The sequence below is a fragment of the Amphibalanus amphitrite genome, unplaced genomic scaffold, assembly GCF_019059575.1.
Source record: "Amphibalanus amphitrite isolate SeventyFive unplaced genomic scaffold, NRLGWU_Aamphi_draft 000308F_arrow, whole genome shotgun sequence".
In the NCBI taxonomy this organism is placed as follows: domain Eukaryota; kingdom Metazoa; phylum Arthropoda; class Thecostraca; order Balanomorpha; family Balanidae; genus Amphibalanus; species Amphibalanus amphitrite.
This window is the reverse complement of record NW_024881803.1, coordinates 455,264-480,278: the sequence shown is the minus strand read 5'-3', so window position 1 is coordinate 480,278 and position 25,015 is coordinate 455,264. Positions and strand designations below refer to the sequence as shown.

The 25,015-nt window shown below is 50.1% G+C and overlaps 1 protein-coding gene across 1 annotated transcript in view; it reads right to left on the bottom strand.

Annotated features, from left to right (window-relative positions):
• The window catches only part of LOC122388101 (3-methyl-2-oxobutanoate dehydrogenase [lipoamide] kinase, mitochondrial-like), a 91,886-nt gene that overhangs the window by 4,526 nt on the left and 62,345 nt on the right, over nt 1-25,015 (bottom strand). The window contains exons 4-9 of the mRNA XM_043378889.1: nt 18,978-19,088; nt 17,296-17,463; nt 8,581-8,679; nt 7,742-7,898; nt 6,561-6,699; nt 2,616-2,783 (exon numbers count right to left, since the gene is read on the bottom strand). Coding sequence (XP_043234824.1) covers nt 2,616-2,783; nt 6,561-6,699; nt 7,742-7,898; nt 8,581-8,679; nt 17,296-17,463; nt 18,978-19,088 — 842 coding nt within the window. The remainder of the gene's footprint in view (nt 1-2,615; nt 2,784-6,560; nt 6,700-7,741; nt 7,899-8,580; nt 8,680-17,295; nt 17,464-18,977; nt 19,089-25,015) is intronic.

Genomic DNA, 25,015 nt, shown 5'->3' with positions numbered 1-25,015 from the left:
CGAATGTTGATAGGGCTCTTCAGTCGTGGTAGGCGCCCAAGTGCTGGTAGGGCGCCCCATTGCCGGTAGTGTGTCCCAATCGAATTAGAGAGTCCCATAGCTCAGTTGGTAGAGCACCGGACTCCCGGTAGTGAGAGCCCGGGTTCGAGTCGCTCCGGTGCTCGATATTTGAGACTCCTGACGGGGATGGTCTGCGGTTGGTGGGAGCAGCCGCAGCCAGTTGAAGTCAGTTGAGTGGGACAGGTTGTGTCCGGCTTTGAAGGGCACGTTAAACTTAGGCATCTAAATTATTCCGTTACCCGGAATTGCGCGATCAGACGGTAGGGGTCGGGGTCTACGCAACAAGCTCTGCTTAGCGTGGGCTCCGGCTCTGTCAATCCGTCCATTCAAACATTCAAGCTAAATTTATAAAAAAAGTAGGGCGCCACATTTGCGGCAGGGCGCCCCCAGTAGTGAGAGGGCATCCCATTGGTGGTGGTGGCGCCTCAGTGAGCCCTTTTCCCCCTGTCAAGCTGAGTTCGCCCCAAGAATGTGTCGCCTCCGTGATTGTCGGCAGCCAATATCTGTGGGCAGACTTTTGGGCTGTTTTGCACTGGGGTGGCAAAGCAAGACGACTGGGGTGGAAAACCGCACCACTGGGGTGGGTTTTGCCACCCCAGTTAACATGTTAAAATAGGCCCTGGCAGAACTAACTCGAGAACAAATGTCAAAACTTTCCCCCTCTTAGTTTTATTCAAAATTAATAAAAGGTGAATTACGTTAGAAAATGGTAACTTTTACTTCCGTTTAAAAATTTGTATAACATGTAGTATTTGGGCTGTAAACGAATTCGAACATTATAGCGCCATTTTTGAGGGTGTTCAGCGGTTCCAAGAGCAATTTCATCTAGTTCTGTACAGCCATGACGACTTTATAGACAAAAATTTTCAGAATGGCAATGTGGGGTTATTTGGCCGGGGCTAGGGGGGCAACTTGGCCGGTGCGCTCAGTCACTATGCTGGGTCGGCCGAGTTGTCATGGTCAATTATACCATAAAGGACATAATTCATGACCAACTTTGACTACCTTGATGCCATATTTCCTATTGGACAGCTGTAAGGGCATGTGACGTCATCAAAGGTCACCTAACGCTTTTTTACTAATAAATACTTACAGAAAAAAGATACAGCCGTGCAAATGGTCTCATTGTGTTCAGCTCGTCAAGGCGCATCGAATGATATACATGATGACCTTGAACTCACGTAACCTTGAGGTCAAGCGACCTGAGGTAACGTGACCTGAAGCCAACCTTGATCTTGACCTTGACCTTGACCTCTCGAGGTCAACACATACATGTTTCGATGCGGAATGAGAGAATTACGATGGTACTTTTAGTTTTGGCCTAACTTGATTATTTCAAAAGCTTTTCGTAAAAAAACTGTCATCGCATCTAGAGCCGCTATTTTGACTATTTTCGACCCCTGTGACGGCTGAGTCAACCTCCAAAATGCTTCAAATGCGTCGTAGGACAAGCGTCATTGCTGAATGTGAAGCTGACTCGCCTATAACAAAAATCATGGCCTCAAACTAACACCGGCCAAATTGCCCCACACCCCCGGCCAAATAACCCTGCTAGTGGGGTAATTTGGCCGCTTTGCAGGCCTTTGTAATACGCCACAATTTCAATATAAGTAGTTACTCAATCATTTCAAGTTTACAGTCCAAGAAAGTAAAATGTATGCCACACCTGTCAGCGTTGAGAAAATGCAGAAATGTGTTGTCGACTTTTAGTTACATCGTTTTCTAAAAAAAGCGGCCAAATTACCCCACTCTCCCCTACGTCTTTGCAGTTTGCTCGCAGTGAAAATGCCGCCATTGCCTTCCGGGACTGAAATGTGCAAACTATATGGGGTTATAAACCGACATAATTGGGGTAGGCGGACTAGGAAATATGTAACCTGGGCATAACTTGACCACTATCTCATCACTGAAGAAAAACGGCCGGTGTTAAAGGGACTATCCCACCTTTAACATGGGGTTTGAGTTGAGATAGCCAAGTTTGCGGCGAGGTTCAGAAACCACTATCTATCTAGGTTGCAACCCCCGTGGCCTCTTGGTGTTGAAGAAATTCGTTCCCTTCATTTGAAAATGGGCCTTGTGCAAGGCCCATCTTCAACATGGAGCGACCCTTAGTGTGACGTCACCTCGTTTAGTCATTCTGATTTAAATGGGTTTGTTCGTTGAAAAATCGCTTAAAACTTGGTCTGAACTTTGTTGTGGTGCCTACAGAGTAAAAAGAATCAGCTTTATGACAGTAATGTGGCCTGGGGAAGGAGGTAATTTTGGGCTGTGAGTTGTGACGTCACATATTTGAAAGTTTGTGTTTGGAATATGGGAAGCCTAAGATGTTTAATGAAAAATAAATGCCAGAACCGTGTTCCTGGTCATCCAATCTATAAAGTCGGGCACAATTTAACTGGTTTTAACAACATTTTAGAAGGTGGGATAGTCCCTTTAATAATGCAGACAACTATTGACCTTGCATCTCCCCTCCATCGTTATTACTAAGATAGATTAGCTCGCAAGCTAATCTATCCGCTGAGCTGCCCGCCTCCTCCCCCCCCCCCCCCACTGACCCGTGCATTGGTCCCTGGGTGATATTATTGGCGTGGTCCAGCATCCCGCTGAGGGCGCTGCCGCCACCGGCCGCCTCAGTGTCGCCACCCTCGTCAGCCGTGGTGAAGTTGTAGTTCATCACGCGCCGGAAGATGGCGTGCGGAACGCCTCCGCCTCGGTCGCTGAATCTGAGGACACAGGAGGTTTGGGTGATGAGAAATTTGAGTCAAAGAAGCAACTGGTGTCATATTGTGCCTGAGGATGATTGCTCCCAAGTTTTGACAACTCTCGTCTGGAGTCTCGTGCAGCCTGTCAAAATGGATCGAGCCTGACGGCTGCAAGTGCACAGTGCACATGCACTATTTTCAGATTACCTACCCATCTCAAGTCTCAACCCACGACGGGACCAACACTCAGTGATGGCTTCATAAAACACCGCAAAGCCTTGTCGACTAAGACAGTGTGATAAGATAGTCCCTATCGGCCCTGACCAGACATTTATATCAGTACACTGAGAAGATAACCAATAGCAGCACCAATAGGCAATGTGCAATATGTAGGTATTGTATTCCCAGCGTTGGTATTCCGCTGAAGACTCACTCAAAACAGAGTAGCCTCCCGAGTCACCGCGTAAGAGTACCAGGCCTCCCAGGTCACTGAACCTCCTGCATCAGACGCGACTGCGCTATTGATGGTGCACATTACGAGGTACACGTCGAATAGCCAAATATTGCATTAGCATACGTTTGAATAACATGCGGTTTGCAATTGTAATTCAGCTCCGCGTCCTTACCAGTTCTAGAAACTTCACATAATGCATGAGCTCTACCTGACAGGACCTCCCAACAAGGACTAGCGTAGCATTCGGAGACTGATTCACAGTCTGGGCCGGGGTGTCGATGGGTTACAACGTACCGCCTAACCACAGGAATGAGGCACTTTCTCGTCACTCAGGAGGGGGGGGGGGGGAATAACCATATGCAGCCTTGAGGGAGATCAGTATAAGAGCAGCCTTGTCTTACACAGTGCACATGCACGCCGCCAAGCACCGATGACGGGTCGCGGATGTCGAGGTCACAGCAGGGTCACAGTGGAGCAGGCCGCAGTCAGCGGGGTCGGTGACGGCACCAGTCGGCGTGGGCAAGATCGATCTAAGCTCAGAGCTTACCGGGGTCATAATAGGCTCGGCACCAACGAGGGTAGGATTAGAACTAGCATGGTAAAAGAGGTACCGCTTCCACGGCGGATACACAGAGCCAGGTCAGAGTGCAAACGAAAAAGGCCGACAGATCAGCATTACGTAGTTACCAGCTTATCAACTATGCATGTCCTTGTCTGAGCACTGGTCAGTGGTCATCAGTTCCTTTCTTGTTCTTATGCATAAATGCGTGATGTTAATTGAAGCATGTGCATGAACAAAACACATACGGCCCGAGCCGCCTCGCACCTTGGCGTGACAGGACAACAGGTAACCTCATCACCAATTCACCTGTGTGCCCTCATCTTTCCTTGTGATACTGAGCATCAATTTCGAATTCAGCTATACTTTGACGCAAATGTATGTGCATGTCTATGTAAAACTACCGTCAGTGCGTGACAGAAAGCCCACGGCGTGGCAGAAGCCGGTGTTCCCCCGGAGCGGCCCAATCTTATAAAGTGCCGTACTTCCCTATCTACGGCATTTGGTAACATGCATGATGCCATCATTGACAAATGGCACATACGAGCCAACGATCCGATTCCCGAGGATATCACTATCAGGAACTGAAATGCAAAAAGACAATTTGGATCAAGAAGCCGTTTCATGTAGCTGAGCTTCGGCCAGTGCTGGCAAATCATATTTACGGCATTTATAAGAATGGACCCAGGAGCTATGAAAGTGTGATAAGTTTCACTTTTGTGATGACCACTGAGATAAGAAACACGCATACCGTGCCAGACTAAGTTACAAGTCTCCGCTACAATCGCATACCTAACACACGTGTCGACTGTCGAGCCTCTTTCCACCCCACGCGCTGAAAAGGGCAAACAAGGAAAATGCAAATGCTCTGACGTCATGTCTCCTAAATACGGCCCGAGATATTTATACAACCCGGGCTCCTCTTATGGCTACGAGCGTCATCGCCGGCCGATTTCTCGCCGATTTCCCTATGGATACCGGGTAGCCTTGAAAGGAGCGGTCTCAGCATGGTACTGCGGCCAGTCCCGAGGGGGGGGGGGGGGGGGCGACAAGGCGCTACCTATGGAGGTTGACGGCTTCTTCAGACCCCGCATTCCCGCAAGCTAACCAGTCACCCGTGCAAGCCGGGACAATCCATTCACAGCCGTTAACAGCCCAACCACACCTTCCAATGTGTACCCACGTTATTCAGAGAATGGCACACACACACATTGTCCAGAGCCAGAGCCGGGAAAACTCCGACCACGGGCCCGTCCGGTGTCCTGGGGGCAGCAGTACCAGGAAGGTAGACACAGACAGACGATGGCGGGATCAGATACCTGTCCCACTCCTCTCTCCCGTCCATCCACTCCTCTCTCCTCTCCTCCTACCCTCTCCCTAAACTTCCCAGGTGGGCCCGACCGATACTCCACTACACATGGCCGTCATACTGACACGTCCTGCACACAAAAATAACATCGACAACCGTCCTCACATGTGACACACCGACGAGCGTTACAAAGTTCCTTTGACAAGGACCGGCCAAAGTGCCGAATCTTCTAATACGGTGTAAGTGGGGGTGGCAGTGACCATGATGGCGCAGCGACCAAAGCCGTGCGATTATAACAGTGGCACTGCAAAAGTGATTGCCACTTGGAGGACGCTAAGTGGTGTCAATGCGGTCAATGGTTACTGATCATCGCCTACTGACAATGATAAGCATCCCAACCATCCCGTCCGGACAATCTGGGCAAGAATTTGACGGTTGGCCGATGATAAGAAGCTCATACGTGCTTCTTACAGCTATAAGTAGTGTCAGAATGCCTATCCGAAACTGCGTGCTGGTGTCGGAGCGATAGTGCAGTCGTATATGACATGCAGCCAATAGCCAATCATGACATCCAACGATCAAAATATGCACCCGGTATCATAAACACTGATAAGTGAAACAACGGCGCACCAGTCCTCCCAAGGACACATACACCTCCTATCTTAGCCAAGGTCAAATGGGCGAATCGCGTTTAGGCCAAATCGCGTCGATATTCTCTTTCAACGCACAAATATCACCACATGATGTAATCAACCATAGCAGCCTCAAACCTGACGTGTCACCGCGACGTGTTGAGATGCGACTTGACCTGGCACGCCTACAACAATATCCGTGACCCCACGCGTCACAGTCTGCGTCACTCATACGTCACGTCACGAACGTCCCACTGTTAGGTGTGAGTCGACAACACCGAGGGGGATCCGTGAACCTAGCCAGCATCAGCCAAAACCCCAATGAGCCAACCAAAGTCCACAGTTCACAGTTACGTACCCTTGCTCTTACATCACCAAGCATCAACCGGCTATTCCCGAACTATCTTGAAGGCACCACGATCGCTTCAGAATTATGGCACTGCTACCGCACCAAATCGAATTCGATCGAAGCGTGATAGACGATAGGACAGTCGCATAGGACTATCATATTCCAACAGTAGGAACAATCAAAGACGACTTTTCCTACTTTTCGTAGGTTTTCTTTTGCCTACACTACTTCGTATGAGGGCGATCGATGATGCTCAATTGGTTATGGAATCAGACACTTTTGTTTGTATTGAGAGGAACAAGGTGCATTTATCGCCGACATGAAAAGACTAAAAACGAATGCTTAGAAAACCCCAATGCACTTCACTTATTTTACTACACTGCCGAATAAACGAATCAATTAGCACCATTGCTACTGAGCTACAAGCAAGCAGAAATAACGCAGATTTTACTTCTGAAAGGAGCATTGATCGGTCGTCCATTCATCTCATCTCACCTGATGATGAAGTCGACGTCGTTGTTGGCGATGGTGACGTGGATGGGCGGCAGGTGAGACTCCGGCACGTCCGGGTGGGCCTCGATCGTGGCGCGCACGGCGTTCTTCAGAATCTCCGGCACGATATAGTCGAGCGGCACTGCTCCCGGGGAGCAGCAGACGGAGAGAGAGGGAGGGAGGGAGGGGTCAGTTAGTGGTGCGAGAAGAGCGAGAGCCGTGGGAGGGGGCAGTGGACGGTCTCAGCATCGCGCATCGCTGCGGTGTATCCATCAAGTCCGACTGAGGAAAGGCTGTTAAATTTGAGTCACCGAACCATATCCTCATCCACCCCCAGGGCAATAGGTTCGATGATTCTCAAATTTAGCAGCCCTGCCTCGGTCGGGCTTGATGGATCCACCGCACCGATGCGCGGTACTTTCAATAGAGACTGGGCAGTAAGCGGTGATCACAGACATAAAACATCAGACAACAGCGGAATTAGGTTTGCAGTGTCTCTAGAAGGAATCATTATACCTCAAGCGGGACCGGAATGGAGGTAAGTTGGCAGTGTTTCTGTTTGCTGACGTCAAATAGTAGATCGGTCAGAATTGGACGCCATGAAAACTTGGAAAAAAATCTGCTTAATTCCGATGCTAGACAGACATGACACGAAATGTTGTACCACACTATGTAACACCCATGTTTGCCCGCTGTTGATCACGAAATGATTCAGCCTAAGCTCGACGGTACAGACAGCCAAACCCCAGGCGATGACAGCACACACCACTAAACCAGGGAGCTTAAAATAGACTTAATCTCGTACACTTCCTGTCATAACCAGTAACCACTGGCTAAGATACTGGCACATCCTTTGTGTCATCCTAGCCTCGAACCAGAACCAAGTCCCCACAGTGCTCCATTAGAGGTTCCTCCAGTTTGCGCTGAGTTATTTATGTCACATCATAACTCGCGTTATGAGGAGCTGTAATCAACGAACATAAAACTTAATCTGATAAAATCTGAGCGGGTGGCAATATATTTGGAACATTTCACGACACCCACGTGTCATATACATTTTACAACGCCCTAAATTTGAGATCTAACATCACACAGACCGACAAGCAGACATACAATCGATAAGCCCGATGTATCAGTCGCCTACAACCACTTCTTCCTTCCTACCCACCCCAATCGTTACCCACCTTCGATATAGGGCAGTGTGGCGTTGACATGTCCCGAGACCCGCACGGTGGGCGCCTTGCCGTACTTGTGTCCGGCCAGCCGGCAGGCGAACTCTGCCCACCGCTCCAGCACGTCCTTCAGCTTCATCGACAGGTTGATGATGCCGACGTGACCCGGCTGAGGAGATGAGGGGAGGGAGCGTGATAATGTTTATTGGTGTTTGTGATACCTTCCAGACGTTGCAACAAACATGACTACCGACCGATGTTTGCCTGTTTGGGTTTTCAAGGCCAACGGACTGTAAGAGTCATCGGTGCTAGCAATACCTTACCTCCATCCGACTCGATCGCTTTTCCATTACGCACCTGACCCTCTCTCCCCACTACGTACCCGTTACTTTATGTTTCGTACCCGCCCCTTTCTCCCTGTTTCGTACCCGCTCATATTTCCCTGTTACGTACCGTTCCTGTCTCCTCGTTACGTACCCGCTCATATTTCCCTGTTACGTACCGTTCCTGTCTCCTCGTTACGTACCCGTTACGTATCCCCTCATTACGTACCCGGAGGCTACCACCTCATTACGTACCAGGAGTCTATCCCTGTTACGTACCCGTTCCTCTCTCCCCTGTTACGTACCAGGAGTCTATCCCTGTTACGCACCGTTCCTCTCTCCCCTGTTACGTACCGGTCCTCTCTCCCCTGTTACGTACCTGGAGTCTATCCCCTGTTACGTACCTGGAGTCTATCCCCTGTTACGTACCCGTTCATCTCCCCTGATACGTACCGTTCCTCTCTCCCCCTGTTACGTACCTTTCCTCTCTCCCCTGTTACACATCAGGAGTCTATCCCTGTTACGTACCCGTTCCTCTCTCATACTGAGGTGATGGAGCGCCAGCATGCGAATACCCAGGCGAGAGGTGAGGGTCTCATCCAGGAACCGGCTCACAAACTCTTCCGACTGGGGACAAACAGACAGCGTGTAGTTAGATCGATCATACAATCAGACTATCAGACCGAGCACAGACATACAAACTGTAGCGCTATCTGATAGTCAGACCTATAAGATCGTGCAGACACATACGAGAGCCCATTAGATAACAAGACCCAGACAGATAGCAGATCATTCAGACTCAGTAGGCACGGGCAGGAGACTCATGAGACCCAGCAGGACTGACGCGACAAAGAAGACCCATCAGACCCAGACAGACAGACAAACAACAGACCATCAGACACACACACACCCATCAGATACACTGCAGAGACACACATCAAACTTATCAGACCCATGAAACCAAACGGAAAAGCCCATGCACACGGATATTGTATAGGTACCTACAATGTGCATAAACCAACGCAAAACAGCTGGACTTTTCACATGCCGACTGGTTTCGACTTCATACTTCGGTCAACCGGAGACTCTTTCGCCGAAGGCGATACACACCAGGAAAACCTAGCAGCGCGTTCCGACCGGCCCGACGGACTAGACACGAACTCCCGAAGTGCATCGGCGATAAGGCGTAATATAGGCACATGACGTTAGAGTCACATGTTTGTATTCATGGCAGCACATAATCGGGACATGCCTCCGGCCGGCCGGCACCTGCCGGACCTGGCACCGTCAGTGAACATCAAAACCCCTCCGTTTGCAGACCCGGGGAATGAGACGACTCCAAGCTGCATCAAATCACTGGTCCCACCTCACTCCCAAAACATCACTGCAGTATGTGTGCTGCAATAGCATGGCTAACCAGCTGTGGTTAACAGACACCGGAAGTGAGAGGATGGCATAGGTCAGCTGGTTTGCAGCAAGCGACGGCTAAATACTCTTACGTTTGTTTGCTGTTTCTTTATTGGGGCTTCCGGGCGCACCGACTACAAAGGTTATCTTGTTATCTTTTGCACTCATTACTAATTACTCAAAATGTACAAGCAACGTAAGAATGCACATTAAAACCGAAAAAAGCTCGTTGCTCGATATAAACTCATTCTGTAATTCACCTTTAGTTGCTGATGGATGTATATGCGGCCCATGCATGTGACGTTCACTGCAAAAAGTTTAAAATGCATGTAAAATTAATTTGTACGCTGGTGAATGAGTCACACTCAATATGCACTATGCAATATGCATAGTACTCAAACGAAAATGTTTGTGAAACACACCAGGCGAAACAGGAAGTCAGACCATTTGGTGACTCACTGAGGAAAAGTTCCCGGAATATACATAAATAAATTCATAGCACGGTCTTGGTTATAATCGGGGACACTATTTGCATGACGTCCGTGACAGTCTCGTATCGCAAGGGTATTTGCAACTGCCGTCTCCAGTCCCATGCATGGGATGTAGATTGCAGAAACGATTTCTAACTATGACACATTTGCGTTTCCTGGCGATATAGGAGCAATTGTTTTATTTGAGGAAACAAGGACACCGCGTCACAGTAGGAGGTTCTGAAGCAAGGTCAATGGAACATAATTCAAACAATGATCCTTGCAAATCCGCTAAAGGTTGAGACGCAGCTCTCGCGCGTGCTGATTACGCCTTGCGCTTCTAATTAGAATAGGTACAATACAACTACATAACATATTTTTCCATTTTCGCTCCCAACTCGCAGCTCGGCCGTGCAAGTTGGGAGCGAAAAACGTGCCATTTATTCCAATGGGAGGAGCGAGACACGATTACCACGCGTGATAGCTGTGTTCCAGGTTGAGGAACTAAATGGCTATCGTTTGAAAAGCCCGAAAAGCCTTAGCTTAGAGAAAATCAACTCCATTCGTGCAACAGAGCCACTGTCCACATGAGCCAAACACAAAAGTTCAGCACAGTACGCCCGCCCGAGGTATTCTCACGGTCAGCATGGGAAAGCCAACATGCACTCCAATCCATTGCCCGGGAGAAGCCGTGGAATGGTGTAAGTTCCAGCCGTATCGAAGAGTGGCAGTGTGCTTCACCTAGCGTGGGAGCCGTGAGGGACAGGTGGGATGCCATGGTCATAATCCTGCAAACCACACGCCTGCTCAGGCGCGGCGCGGGCGGAGCGATTCTCGTAGAAGTGATGTTCTCTTACGATCGGGACGGCGCGGGGGTCAGGCTCAGCTCATTCTTCCAACCCACACAGCCCGTCCGCCGCAGGAGACGGGACTGGTGGATCAGTATATCGGTCCGCACAGACACGTCTGAAGTCACGTTGACGTTTATTGTAATGTTTAAACACTTTCCACACCCACAACTCCTGTACTGTAACTACAAACAGCACAATATCCTGACTAATGTCCCAGCGCCAGCGGCGGGATCGGGAGCTGATTGGTCAAGTCACTCAATGCTGGAGCGTCCGAGTTTGTTGATGTCTCCATGGAACCCGAATGCTCTACGTGTGCTAACAGCCTGCTAGCAGCGGCCGTGAAACACCGGCCTGGCCAGGCGGGCCTATGCCGATCATCCGAGCGAGCTTTGGGATTAACCATGTGGGATGGCTCCCGGAGCTGACAGTGGGGATGAGGGAGCGTCACAGACAGATAGAACGTCCCCGGAGATTATCCGACGGGCCAGTCGCGAAACTCGGGGGGGGGGGGGCGTCCCAGCAGCAGAGAGCATCCCTACGTCATACCCACCCTGGCAATGGGGAAGTTTCCCGTAAAATCTTACCATAGAAAGTAGAACCGATAATCTAGGGAGCGTTACAGCAGAAAAAGGCACAATGGGATACCGCTCCCCGGATCACACCTGGATACCTGACGCTGGGACCGTCCCGAGGGAGTGAGTTGAGTACCTACCCTGGGCGGAGCTACCAGACCAGCCTGGTCCGGTGCATTCCAGTCCGGTCCGGCGCGGTACACGGGGAGTCCCTGGCAAGTCCCGGCGGCGGCCACAGTCGACCCACGGATCATAGAACGGATAGGCAACTCCCCCCGGCGACCTGTCTCCCCTGCCACCTGGTGGGCATTTAGGTGAACTATCTTCACTAAGGACGCGGCCGGCCTTATGCATGTGGGGGGCGTCGTGTCGGAGCTAATTTGGTGATTTTTCTGCGGAATATGGTTTCTCAGCTAGTTTAGAAGATATCTATGATATAAATGAGAATGGCAAGAATCGTTAGAGACGGGTAAAAAATTCAGCTTGTATCCTTTGTCATGAAAATCGTTGTTTTTAAACCCAGGTGGGCGACCTAGCGTTCCTAGCAAACTTGGTACTTTTCCGATCGTTGAGGGCTCCAATGTATATTCCATGAATACATTTTGATAGATTTTCATCTAAAGATGAAATTTAATCTCTAAATTCCACAAATATTCTTGCATAAAGCCATGCGGCGTGGGTTCTATGAATTAGCCGGCCGAGGAGGGGGAGGGCGGGTGCCGCCCTTCTCATAGTATTTATTTTTTGCGATAGCTCTGAACGTGCCGGCGTTAGAAAGCTGAAACTTGGCATACCTGACCTTTGATTCAAGCTGCATCTTACGACTTTAGTCGCATTTTCAGGTCAGGTCAGGTCACTGACTTATGTCGTCATAAGTGAACCGCTGTACGGTCCTCAGATGTCGCAGCTTCGCAACGTCCTCAGTGCCAGAGGAACTTGCACAAATAGATGAAATTTAAAGGATATAGTATCCTCCAGAGGTCTCTGAACTTTTATATCTCGGATTTTTCCTTAAGTCACATGAGGTCAGGTCGGTCACGTGACCTCACCATTAGGTATGGGAAAAATAGGGAAAATAAAAACTTCTATTTTAGCACCGGGAACGATCTCAAACTATATCAAGCACACGGAATCGTAATTTCTTTAACTCCTTGCAAGGTCCGAAATTCACTTTTGCATTGTTGATGTGACTAAGGTCATAAGTTTTTCGTCGATAACTCCCGATCAAATTGAGCCAGCGAGTCGGTAAAGTCACCAATGAACTCAGAAAGACCTGCCGAAGTATGCGACATGACCTCTTTCGACCAGCTTTGTGACCTGGGGAGGCGCTGACCTGACTTTGACCCGAGGTCAACACCTCAAGTTGACCTCACCCGAACAAAAAAAAAATATACCATTGGGTCGTACCTCCCCCCCCCCCCCTCGGCCGATGCGTGTGTAGACAACTTATAGGTCCGGCGAGGGTTAATCTGTATAGGTTATTTTGAAAATTTTACCTCAAATTTCAGATCGGTCAAAATCAGGCCATGACCTAATCGGTACATAATTTACCTTCACCCTCGCCCGTATATGGGGGTCGAGGTCGAACGGACACCCCCCCCCCCCCCCGAGGGTTAACAAGCCCCTATTCCAGGGCCACTGGATGAGAGGATAGCAGGGATACATTAGAATGACAAAAGGCGGTCCGTGGCTCAACCAGCCTCGGGGCCAAAAAACTAAGGGGCACGCTGCTACCCAATATCATAAGGTATGACCGCTTCCGTTCATATGGAAACGTAAGCATTAGCAAACTGTTCACAATGTTGCCGTTTTAATGGAAACCGGCTAAATGTCGATACCTTGTAGCGACGGGAAGGAGCGTCTCGTGAAACAGGACCCGTGGGCCACTGAGTCATGTTTATGGCCAGCAAATCCATAGCAGCCACCCTTTACGACGTTATAACAGGTCCCGATTTTCCCGACCTTTGGGTCATTGACCTGACCTGGAAGGTCAACCGATAACCTAGGACCTTAAAATTGGGTATCATCGGCTTCCTCTCGTCACGGGCAACACGCTCGTTTTTTCCGCGAAGCTCTAGCTCGATCAGTGGCCAAACGGCAAGGGGGGGGGGTCCAACGGACCCCCCCCCCCCGCTTATACGTTCGCGGCTGGAAAAACACCAATACGGCCGAGGGTTAACATTGACATGTTTTAGTAACATTTCAGCTGTTAAAGACTCTCTAATTTAATGGTTCCCACCCGTTTCCCCGTGCCCTTTACATTGGGTGCGGAGACCGGCCGGCTCCCCTCCTTAGTGAAGATATCCGCGCCGCTAGATGGCAGCCCGCTCCGCGGGTACACCGATAACAATGGGCAGCGGGGGGAGTTGCCTATCCGTTCTATGATCCGTGGTCGACCGCAGGCGGCCGGCCGGACAGGTAACGGTGAGATGGAAACCCGGCTCTAACCGGCCGGCGCCGGTGAAGGGCCGATGGAGTTCTATATAGCCTTGGGGGGGGGGAGGGAGGGAGGGAGGGAGGGAGGGAGAGAGAGAGAGAGAGTGGGAGAGGGAGAGAGAAGAGAGAGTGTGAGAGAGAGAGGGGGAGAGAGAAGAGAGAGTGAGAGAGAGAGAGAGAGAGAGAGAGAGAGAGAGAGAGAGAGAGAGGGGGGAGAGGCAGCCGTCGGCTGCTCTATCGCTTCTCTCCCCTCGGCGGCTCTCTCTGAGGTTGGGATTTCTGACGTCCGAAGGACTGTCTACCGAGCGGAGATCAGGAAGAGGTCAGGGATACAGCCTTGTGATGTTGCAAGCCTCTGGCCCCCACGAAAACCAGGAAGTGGATCCACATTGCACATACATAATCCATGCTTGGAAAGTGGGTCAAACCTGAATATAAAGCTGGAACATGCGATCTGGCATACTCAGCAGCCTGCAAGGATGTTTGGATTAGGGGGCAGGGTGCGGTCGCTGGCAGTGCTGGGGCGAGCGGGTCCGATCAGATGGGGACCTACAGCCGACGCCATGTGGCTGGGAGGGGAAGGGGGGAGGAGTGGAAGGTTTCTGCCGGTGCTGATGCGGGCGCGCGAACGACCTCCAAAGGGACGGTTCCAACCAGTCGCAATCAGATTGCAGAAGGCAATGGTGCGGTAGAAAGTACCTATGCGTTTGTAGGCGATAGAACTAATGAAATATACTGCTGGATAAGGGGATAAGTTCACAAGTAAAAATGTCAGAGAACTCAGGTCTGATTTTCAATAGAAAAACACAATTCTATCGAATAGCGTTTTCAGTCAAAAACCTTCGCCTACTCGTTGACGTATTTTTTTACTAAGCGTGTTAAGTTGCTGAAGTTAGGCGTTAGCCATGACGGCCATGACGTATAGTCTCTCTTGAAAGTATCGCGACTCTGAGGGAAGGCGCCACCTGTCCCAGCCGCGGTTGAGCGGAAAGGTTTGAGAGCCGCTGGTAGCACTGACCGGAGCCTGACACGCGGAGGCAGCCGGCGCGGCGGGCCGGGCCGAGGGGAGTGGTTGCGGACTGCGGAGGGATAGGGGGAGGTGGCAGTCGCCATCCGGTAACTTGTGATGGCAGCTAAGCATGTGATCAACGAAAGCCACCCTACTCGCAGAGGATTTGTTGAGATTTGTTTCATTGCAAAGTTAGCAATTTGACTCGTCATCGGCACGACTGTCACATTTTTTTTTTGGGGGGGGGGGGTGAAATCCGGAAACCCGTGCCCATATACCCAAACAATCATCAGTTGCACCCGCAAACAGAATGCATCCGTGCTTGCACGTGCACTCGTAAGCGGATTCAAAAACAAAAATTATCTCTCTAGCCAGTTCGCCAATTCGCTGTCTAGCCATTTAGTCCTATATTTGAAGTTCTCTCTTTTTAATGAGCCGGTTAGTGAACGGCGACAAAAAAGAAAAGAAATGCTGTTCAGCCATGTTCTTTTTAAACACTTATTTGATGCCAGGCTTCCCCCCCATGACCTGTTAACGTCATTCACAAGGCCTCATCACAGTAAGGGTTATGGCGGAACTTCGCTTCGTTGTGATTTTACGCGTCACGCACACTGAGTAATTGGCGCCCAGTAAGGCACACCAATGAGCGCCCGGCTGGTGAGCCCAAAAGGCACCGGTATCCGCCTGGGGCGGTGGACGGGGTCAAGGGAGAGCGATACGAGCATGACCTTTGGCCGGCCTCCGCCTGTTTTGACCCAGTTGATGGGGCCTGCGTCATATACTAGTTTTCCTTCTACCGCTGGCGTGAAATCGTGTTACAGCGTACTTTTTATGATACAGGCCATGACCTCCCTACTGGGGTCCTCAAACAGAATGGAATAGTTCGCTGAGCCACCGCAACCCAGGACGCGATACTTTCAAGAGAGACTATACAGCCCTCCCCTTTCTCAAAGACTGCTGCCGCGAAGCCCATACATCACCAGATTTCCACTGCAGTTGTATGCAAGGCGACGCTGCCCTGTTGCCCCGGCCCGGGCCGCCGTTGCTGTCACCGTGCAGTGAATAAGCACGTGACTTTGCAAAGTGCCGTGCGGACGCTGGACACGTCCCGGCGGCGGCCGGCAACAGGGGGCCTGTCCGCCAGGGTGGTGCACTGAGGCGCTGAGGAGGCAGTCTCCGGCCGGCGCGCCCACTGCCCAGTCACACAGGCGCGTCCTATACCGGCGCCGACTCAGCCCCGCCCGTGTGTACCTATTCGTCAGCCAAGGCAAATTTAGCTTATTTGTCAAACCATCAACCAGCGATCCACACAATGCAGTCGGGGATTCAAAAACCACACCGGCCTGCGGCGCTCCGTGCACCGCCGTACCATGACGGACCGAACGGCCTTCCCGGAGTGACGTCACGGGCGTCTGGCTCCCACGGCGAGAGACAACAGGAAGAGAGGGAGCGGCGAGGACGCGGTCCTTCCCCGCCCGCCCCTGCCTCCCGCGTCGCCTCCCGCCTCGTTTGGCTGGTCACCGGCCGGCGGCCGTCCACAGTCAGCGGCGGGATACGGGAATATCGGAGAGGGGGTATATTATCAGCGGGGAAATATCAACACCGTGACGTAACAGTGACGTAGCACACGTGACTGTGACGTAGCTGACGGCACGTGCCAGACCGGTAGTAACAAGAAAGCGACGCCGCTTCACGGGAGGTATTTCGCCATTGCTGTACCGAGAATGTCATCAGGTTATGGTAAACACCGCAACGCATACCATTGCGTGTGCACGTGTGACATGAACAAACGCAGTGAATACCCGTCTTTTCACATTGAGATCCAGCTCTAACATACTGTTACCAGGAAATGCTAGTCATCAGGCGACTCACCGATGTGGCGACTCACCGAGTACCTTTGTAGGCTGTACTAGCGACTCAGTGACTCGCTCCCAGACCGTACCTTTGTTAGCCGAAAGTAACGGCTCATGTTTCGCGGTAAGGCGGCCTCGACAGCCGGGGAAACAGCCGTTATCCCCGCATTCAGAGAGGAAAGATGATGCCCACGAGATAGTGATCGTACAAGGAAAAGGTGGGGAGAAATTGCAACCAATTCGACAACATATATGTGCAATTCACAAAAAGATGGAACCACGAAACAGGATAGCACTAGGAGCCGCATCTAATACCGGCATTGCGTTTTTTTTTTTGCCAATATACATAGCTGCCGATCAACAGACACTGACAGACGCCAGACATAAGCTCGCATACTACACTGACATTGGCACGTAACATTGACATAGCGACCAACACATTGACATACAAAGAACACCACTGACGGATTCATCACACGCATTAAATCCAACATACCTCTCCGCTCCATCCCTTCACCCTACAACAACCCTACTACGCCAACCAGCTCCCCGACTACTGACCATACTCGACTAGCAGCGAATCAGTCACACCACCATCCAGCACCGTCGAACCCTCAGCAGTCAGCACCCATCTTTGTCACCCACCTTGATGTGTTTGCGGCAGGCGCGGAAGCCCTCTGCCAGCTGGGAGACCACGTCGCGATGCTGCTCCAGTAGCTCCCGCAGAAGTTGCGAGTAGCGCAGCTCGTCGCCACCGTTTCGGATCGGAGGGAACTCGTTCAGCAGGTGGAACGAACGGATGTACATGTCGTGCTGTCGAGAGAGCGGATCAGAGGGAGTGTCAGAGAAATAGGCGGGTAAGGGAGAGAGCATCAGGTCACCAGGTCATGGAGGGGGAGCACCAGGTTAGTTCACCAAGTCAGCAAGTCGGCGGGGAGGCACCCATTCGCCAATCTAGGGGGTCACTAGGTCGTCAACGGGATTGAGGTCGGAAAGTCACAAGATAAAGGGAGATACCACGTCCCCAGGTCAGCAGAAGAGGTCACCACGTCGGAGGAAAACTCGTGCGCGGCTGTTACCTAAGTGCGATGCCGAGAAATCACCGAGGAAGTCAGATCCGACATCTCGGAGACAAAGCTGCCACGAGCCGCAGCTTTTGTCCCAAGACCACGAACAATGTCCGGTGACTCAGGATATACCTACAGCGGGTGTAGTGATGCTTCCCTCTGAGCGGCCAGTCCACGCCGACGGGTGGACCTTCACCCGTCCCTCCCTGTCCGGAATCCAGAGTGCTGTTCACGGACACCTGCGGTAACTGCGGTAGCTGCGGTGGATCGCAGGCTGTAAGTCCCGCCCACTTGTGCGCACGTCATCACGCGTTCGTCTGAGGCGGCCGTGTCAATTTTACGCCCAAGTTACACGAATGCGCAACTGCCGCGCCACTTTGCATGACAAATGGCTCCTGCGGCCGCTGCGGTCGGATCGTTTCGACCGCAGGAGACGCAGGCGACCGCAGCCGGCCGCAGCCGCATGACGTCACACCACCTGCCCCATCCCCACTTTCTGTGACGTCATTACCCGGCTGACCGCCGAGCCGCAGCTACCGCAGCTACCTCAGGTGCCCGTGAACAGCACTCAGCTGTGCCCGGTCCGTGACGCACCGAACTGCCCTACCATCACCCGGCGCCGACGGCGGGGGCGTGGAGGTGCCGGGCAAGGTCCTTGGGGACAAACCGGAGTTGGACCCGGATGGGTTCTAAACTTCTAGACGGGAGTCGGGCCGGCCGGACTTGGTCCCGGACCAGCCCGGACCCGATTAGCCTCGAGCCGGAGAGAGGGTATAGTGGCAAGATAGAGTATAGAGCAAGTATAGAGCAAGTATAGTGGCAAGTATAGCGGTAATAGTGGCAGAAGATGGTGCGGTGGCGTCAGAGGACGAGGAGAAATACGAGGAAGTAGTTATAGGAGGGATACGCGGTAGGGACTCACTGGTGATTTCGTAATGTCCACTTCTTTGTGGTTGTCGGGTGCAACGAAAAAAAACATCAAGAACATGGATTGCGTATACAATGGTGCAAACTGTTTCATGCCTGTGTTGCGATACTCCCAAGATGCAGGATATTGATACCATCTGCAGGATATTGGGATTGTGATACTCATCACATGCAGGATGTTGTGGTTGTGATACTTACCACCTGCAGGATGCTGGGACTGTGACTTGTGATACTTACCACCTGCGGGATACTGGGGTTGTGATACTTACCACCAGCAGGATGCTGGGGTTGTGATACTTACCACCTGCAGGATGCGGGGGTTGTGATACTTACCACCTGCAGGATGCTGGGGTTGCAGCCGATGACGAAGGGCAGTGTGCGGAAGCCGACGATCCGGTGTGCGATCCTGACCGGCAGCTCCTTCCTCAGGTACGTGGCACTCCTCTGCAAGACAGAGAGAGGTATGCGTCACCACCAGGACAAACTCACCAACTCACAGCAGAATAGCGACGAACGGGCACTGACTGAATTGATTTTACAGAACAGAGGCCAGTTTTACTTTACCAACAAAAAAAAAAAAAAAACGTCACCTGCCGGAATTTTTTGCCTAAAGTCATTTAACATGCAGGCAAAAAAAGTCCACTGATGTGAACATTGCAGCCATTGATGCAAACAGCCTTACTTATGTATATGTTTTCACATCAGTGGTTATTTGCAGACATGTGCTTGGATCCGAGAGCTGGATCTATGATCTCAGTGGATCTCTCGACAAAATAGAGGGGTTGGATCTATGATCCGAGTGGATCTCTCGACAAAATTCAGGGGTTGGATCTATGATCCGAATGGATCTCTCGACAAAATTTAGGGGTCGGATCTATGATCTCTGTGGATCCAGCGGGCAAAAATTTGTGGAGGACCTATGATCTGTATGGATCTCACGACATGTAGCCAATGAAACCCTTATCCTACATAAACCTTACAGTGCAATACAATTGAGAATTATCACTTGTGGACATGGTTATTGGTTAACACCACCTGTAATCATTAGGTATCATCATTAAATTTGAATTTAAATAAACAACATTTGTACTACATTTAAAATAAACCAAGAACATGCATATTGCTACTTTTTGTGACCAATTGTAACTTTTTCATGACAGCACTGATGACTATCTTATCAACAGGCTACAGCCACTTAAATTCAATGAACAAACAGTACAGACAGATGCAGTGGCAGCAAGGCACTGCAGATTTTCATTTTGATCCCATTCTTTCCATGCAACGCCAGTAGGGCTAATGTTAAAATGCCAAAATCTATGGGGGGCACTGTACCCTGGTGCCACCCCCCCCCCCCCCTGTTCTGCCGCCTATGGACACTGGACAGATGTTAGGAAATCAAACCTGGAAGCCAAATAGGTCAGTTTTGTTAAAAATAATCCAGCAATCCACTTCTGCCAGGTATGAAATCCCAATCCAGAATGTTCGTATGAGCTATTAGTATGTGCAACACAATTTCTATTTAGTAAGAATAGCAACCAACCTCTAATACTTAATATTCTACAACCTAATAAAATTACAAGTTCAAAAATGGCATCAACTTCTTCAGATTACCTACTTTTGGCATCGTGCCACGTGTGGTGCCATGCTGTGCTTTTGTTATGAGAGAGCCTCCCAAAAAAAGACAAACGAAATTCACAGCTCACGTTTTGGTAATATGGTTTTATTACGTCATTATCGTTTGACCAATGAAAAATCTTAATTTGACCAAAACCGTAATGATTCCAAAAGATTCCCCGTAATAGGCCCTTTAAAGTAATGACGTAAGATATTGTTATTCTTTAGAAAAGTGAATAAAATAAAGATGCAAGGCGCACACCGCTCAGGGCCATGTAAAACCATTTCAGCTTACGTTTACGTCATTAAATGTAACGCTACAAAGATGATATGCACAAACAATCGTATCGTAAAATTATGTGAGGCAGATAAAATGAACATTCTTTAAAAAAAAAACTCCAGACTTTTGAATTTCCAGTTTGATTTTTTATTTATTTTCATTATACTCGAAGGTAGAACGCCTAGCTCATTTGTTATTTGAAATGACGTCACGAGTTCTATTTAGATACTGAATAATCATTTTACGGTAAATATCCGAGGCCATTACAATTGATATTTCGCTTCCCATCGCTTCCGCAGGCTGTTGAATATTTTTATACTTTTGTTTATATCTCAGTTTATTTTATCAAATATTTCTTTCAATGGATTGAAATACCTTTACCTAACCAAGCCACATGTGTCAGTATCATCTTTTATTGTTTATCAATCAATTGTGGTAGCTGGAAACTGGGAAGTCTCATGGTTGTCTAATGCAAGATTGTCTTATCAATATCATTATGTAGATTCTAACATGAATTGTGATGTGGTAGTTACCTAGTTATGTATTGTTCATTAGTCATTACTTTGACTTACCTCTATGTTAATTGTTAATGCAAACTTTTCTGTTGGTATGTGAACTGTGAACAATCTTCATGTCACTCAATTCTCTCAAATTGTGACCGTCATGAGCCTCCTTTATTTTGTATTCTATATAATGTAACTGGATGCCTTTACTAATATGCCTTTGTATAAGATTGTTTGTTTCTAACCATACTTTGGTATTCATAACTTCTTATGAAAGAAAGTTGTTAACATTTTGAGCACCTATGAGCTATGATCCCAATGGATCTCACGACAAAATTGGGGAGCCAGATCTATGATCCGAGTGGATCTAGCGACAAAATTGAAGGGTCAGATCTATGATCCCAGTAGATCTCTCGACAAAATTGAGGGGTTGGATCTATGATCTGAATGGATCTCGGATCGGGATCCATGGGATCGGATCTCAGATCCATTTTTCCGGATCCAAGCACATGTCTGGTTATTTGTTCTGGTGATAAGTTGAGCTTGAGGGAGACTTCTAGAAATGAAAATACTGGCAGCCGGCTATTTTCTTTTTTGTTGGTAAACCTGGCATCAAAGTTAACGACTCTGGGGCCTTGGTGATTAACTAAAAGCTTAAAACCGTTAATTGAAGAAAACAGTATTCTAGAACATAGCAAAGCGCTGTAACAATCTCTGGATGCAAGCCCCTCCTCTAAAAGAAAAAATAATGACTCAACAAACACTTATTGCCAATGACTTGTTCGCGACCCCTGCCTCCATCTAGTCTCCAATCAATAGCAGGCTGGGTTGTCGGTGAGATTCCGAGCGGGGAATACCCGGCACCGTCGCCGTCGACGAACAGGTCGACCAGAGACGCCGACGATGGCGACTCAGTGACGGCCGAGGTCTATTTTCGCCCGACGTGGGCAGGTCGCGCGGTCGGATCCAGGGTATATTGACTTACAGTCGGATCCACGTACAGAGGTGTATGGCGGGGAAAGGTCGGGCCCAACGGCGGACGGTCGCTGACGTCGTCACGGCCAATCACTCTACCTTTTTAAAGACTGAATGATAGGTCGGATTTTGACGTAAAATAAGTGGTATCCTTATGAAGCGAAAATTCAGTAGCACACTACAAGCAGCAACAGAATAGAAACATTGGATAAACTAAAGCTTCCTAGCGCAGCACCCGATCATATTCTACACAATTATTGCTGAAATTGAATTTTCTTATTCGGCGCTGTGCTGGGGGGGGGGGGGGTGCGTTTTCCCCGCCTCCGCAGGTTTTTCGGGAATATCCGAAGGTTGGGACTTTTCAATTAGACAAATCACTATTCTTTAGAATTATGATTTTCTATTGGATATCTTAAAAAACGGAGGCGCACAGCGCCACCATTTTTGGTACATCTGTTCAGACATCGTTTCCGCACATGTGAAAAATTTTGGACCGGGTCGTTCAAGGTCAGGTCACCAGGTCACGTCAAGTGACCATAACAAAGATAAAGTTCAAAGGCTGGCTGTAGCTACACCAACAGAACGATCGGTTTGAAACTCTCAGCGATTGAGAAGAGTAACATATGCACCTATAAGATGTATATCTCGGAATCATGATAGGGGAGGATGGGGGTAATTTGGCCGGCAGTATAATTCGGCCGCCCCCAACTGCACGATATCTGACAAAAGTGAATGAAATAATTCTAGTCTCTATTCATTTGTCATTGCCATTGGTGTCCGTGGAAAATTTTCGAAACTCTCCCCCTTGTAATTTTCTTTAAAATCAATAAAACGATGGTAACATTTACTTTTATTTGAAAATTGTATAGCATGTAGTATTTGGGTATAGTTGTACCCTGCATAATTTGTACCTACTTGCTAATGTGTCGAGCATGAACAAAGCACTTAAGTAGTTTAGCTATCATTTGCCACATTTTTCTAGGCATCTGACATGACATACAGCAGTGCAGAGCAGCTTTAGAGAAGAAACACTTAAATGCACAGACTCACACCAGCCACCCAATGAGCCAGTTCCTCAGTTGACTTTCCCTGGATGTGGCTTGGCAAGTTGAGCTATCGCATGTTTGAACGTTTGAAACCACGAAAAGCTTGCAAAGGCGCGGCTAATGCGAGCCGATATACGCCGAATCGCGATTCCGGCCAAACATGGCCTCGAGAAATAGATCACAGTTCAAAGGTCACATGGGTCAGGGTCATGAAATTTTCAGAGAAGGTGTAAAATTGATTAACTCGAGAATATTGAAAGTTTCGTCGCGATCGGCCGCTTTTTGCACGAGTTATTCGCAAAAAAAAAAATATGGGGAGGGGTACATCCGACCCTCCCCCCCCCCCCCGACACATGCGAGGGTTAACGGAAATTTCTTAGTATGGACGCCCGGCCGTGGTCACGCTTTTGCGAGGCTTATAAGTTATATCTCAGCAACAACTTGACCGATTTACATGCGGTAATTTTTGTAGGGTAGCTTCATTCCTTCTACCAAGTATTGGACTATTCCCAATGCATGTGGGCGACCCCTTATGCACGTGCCACGTGCAAAACGAAGAGGTGTCAGTTTTGTAACCATTGCAATATCTCGGTAACTGCTGGGCCGATTGCGCTGAAAGTTGGCATGTAGGCAATGCATATCCATGTGCCACAATTGGGGTGCTGCTGCACGTGCGCACGTGCAGGGGTCGATACTCGAGAACTGCTGAACCGATTCGCTGAACTTTAGTACATGGTTAGGGACCGGTTAGTAGGGTGCCGTGCAAAAATCAGTTGGGACCCATTTTGCACGTGCACATGTGCAGGGTGCCGCTTCCAGATCTCGAGGACGGCTAAGCAGATTGCGCTCAAATTGGGCACATCGCTAGGGACCGGTTAGTGGGATGCAGCTCCGTTGGTCACCCCAAAAGGCGATTTACAGGTAATGTAAGCATCGTTTCGTTTCATCGTTTTATATTTTTTCATCGTTTCATCGTTTTTATAAAACATATCTTGTCCGTGCATTAGGTATTTGTACATCGTTTGTACACCACACCTAACTATACAGGATATAATTAGTTTTTATCAATTAACAAAGCAACTCGTTTTTGCATCAAACGTTGACTAAAAAGCAAAACGACCCATCAAAGACAAGATTGCCAGGGTCCATCGCAATCTGAGCCAAGACTCTTACACAGTACACAGACTGCGTCCCCCCCCCCCCCGTCCGACCGCGGTGCGCACCACAGCACGAAACGAGCGCGACTGCCGGCGCACTGCCCCGAGTCCGGACCAGTGGAGCAGCCAGGGGGGGGGGGGTCAGAGGGTCAGCTGACCCCCTCGAAATTTCTGTCAGGGGCCCGCTCGAGAGAGAGGGAGAGAGAGAGAGAGAGAGAGAGAGAGAGAGAGAGAGAGAGAGAGAGAGAGAGAGAGAGAGAGAGAGAGAGAGAGAGAGAGAGAGAGAGAAAGAGAAAGAGAGGGGGATGTCCTAATCTAATCGGACGAGCCCGCTTCGAGAAATACCTACTGGGACACCACGGGCCCCCGGGAGAACGGGCCCGGGCCCCCTGGGTGGATGGGACCCGGGCCCCCGATGGATGGTGTCCGGGCCCCCGGTGGATGGGTCCGGGTCCCCGGGAGAACGGGCCCCGAGCCCCGGGTGGACGGGGCCCGGACCCCCGGGAGAACGGGTCCGGGCCCCCAGGTGGATGGGGCTCGGGACCCCCGGTGGATGGGCCCGGGCCCCCGGGAGAACGGGCCCCGGCCCCCTGGGTGGATGGGGCCCGGGCCCCCGGGAGAACGGGCCCGGGCCCCCAGGAGAACGGGCCCACGCCCGAGCCCCCGGGTGGATGGGGCCCGGGCCCCGGCAGAACGGACCCCGAGCCCTGGGTGGACGGGGCCCGGACCCCGGGTGGATCGGGCTCGGGCCCCCTGGTGAACGGACCCCGGAGCCCCGGGTGGACGGGCCCCGGAG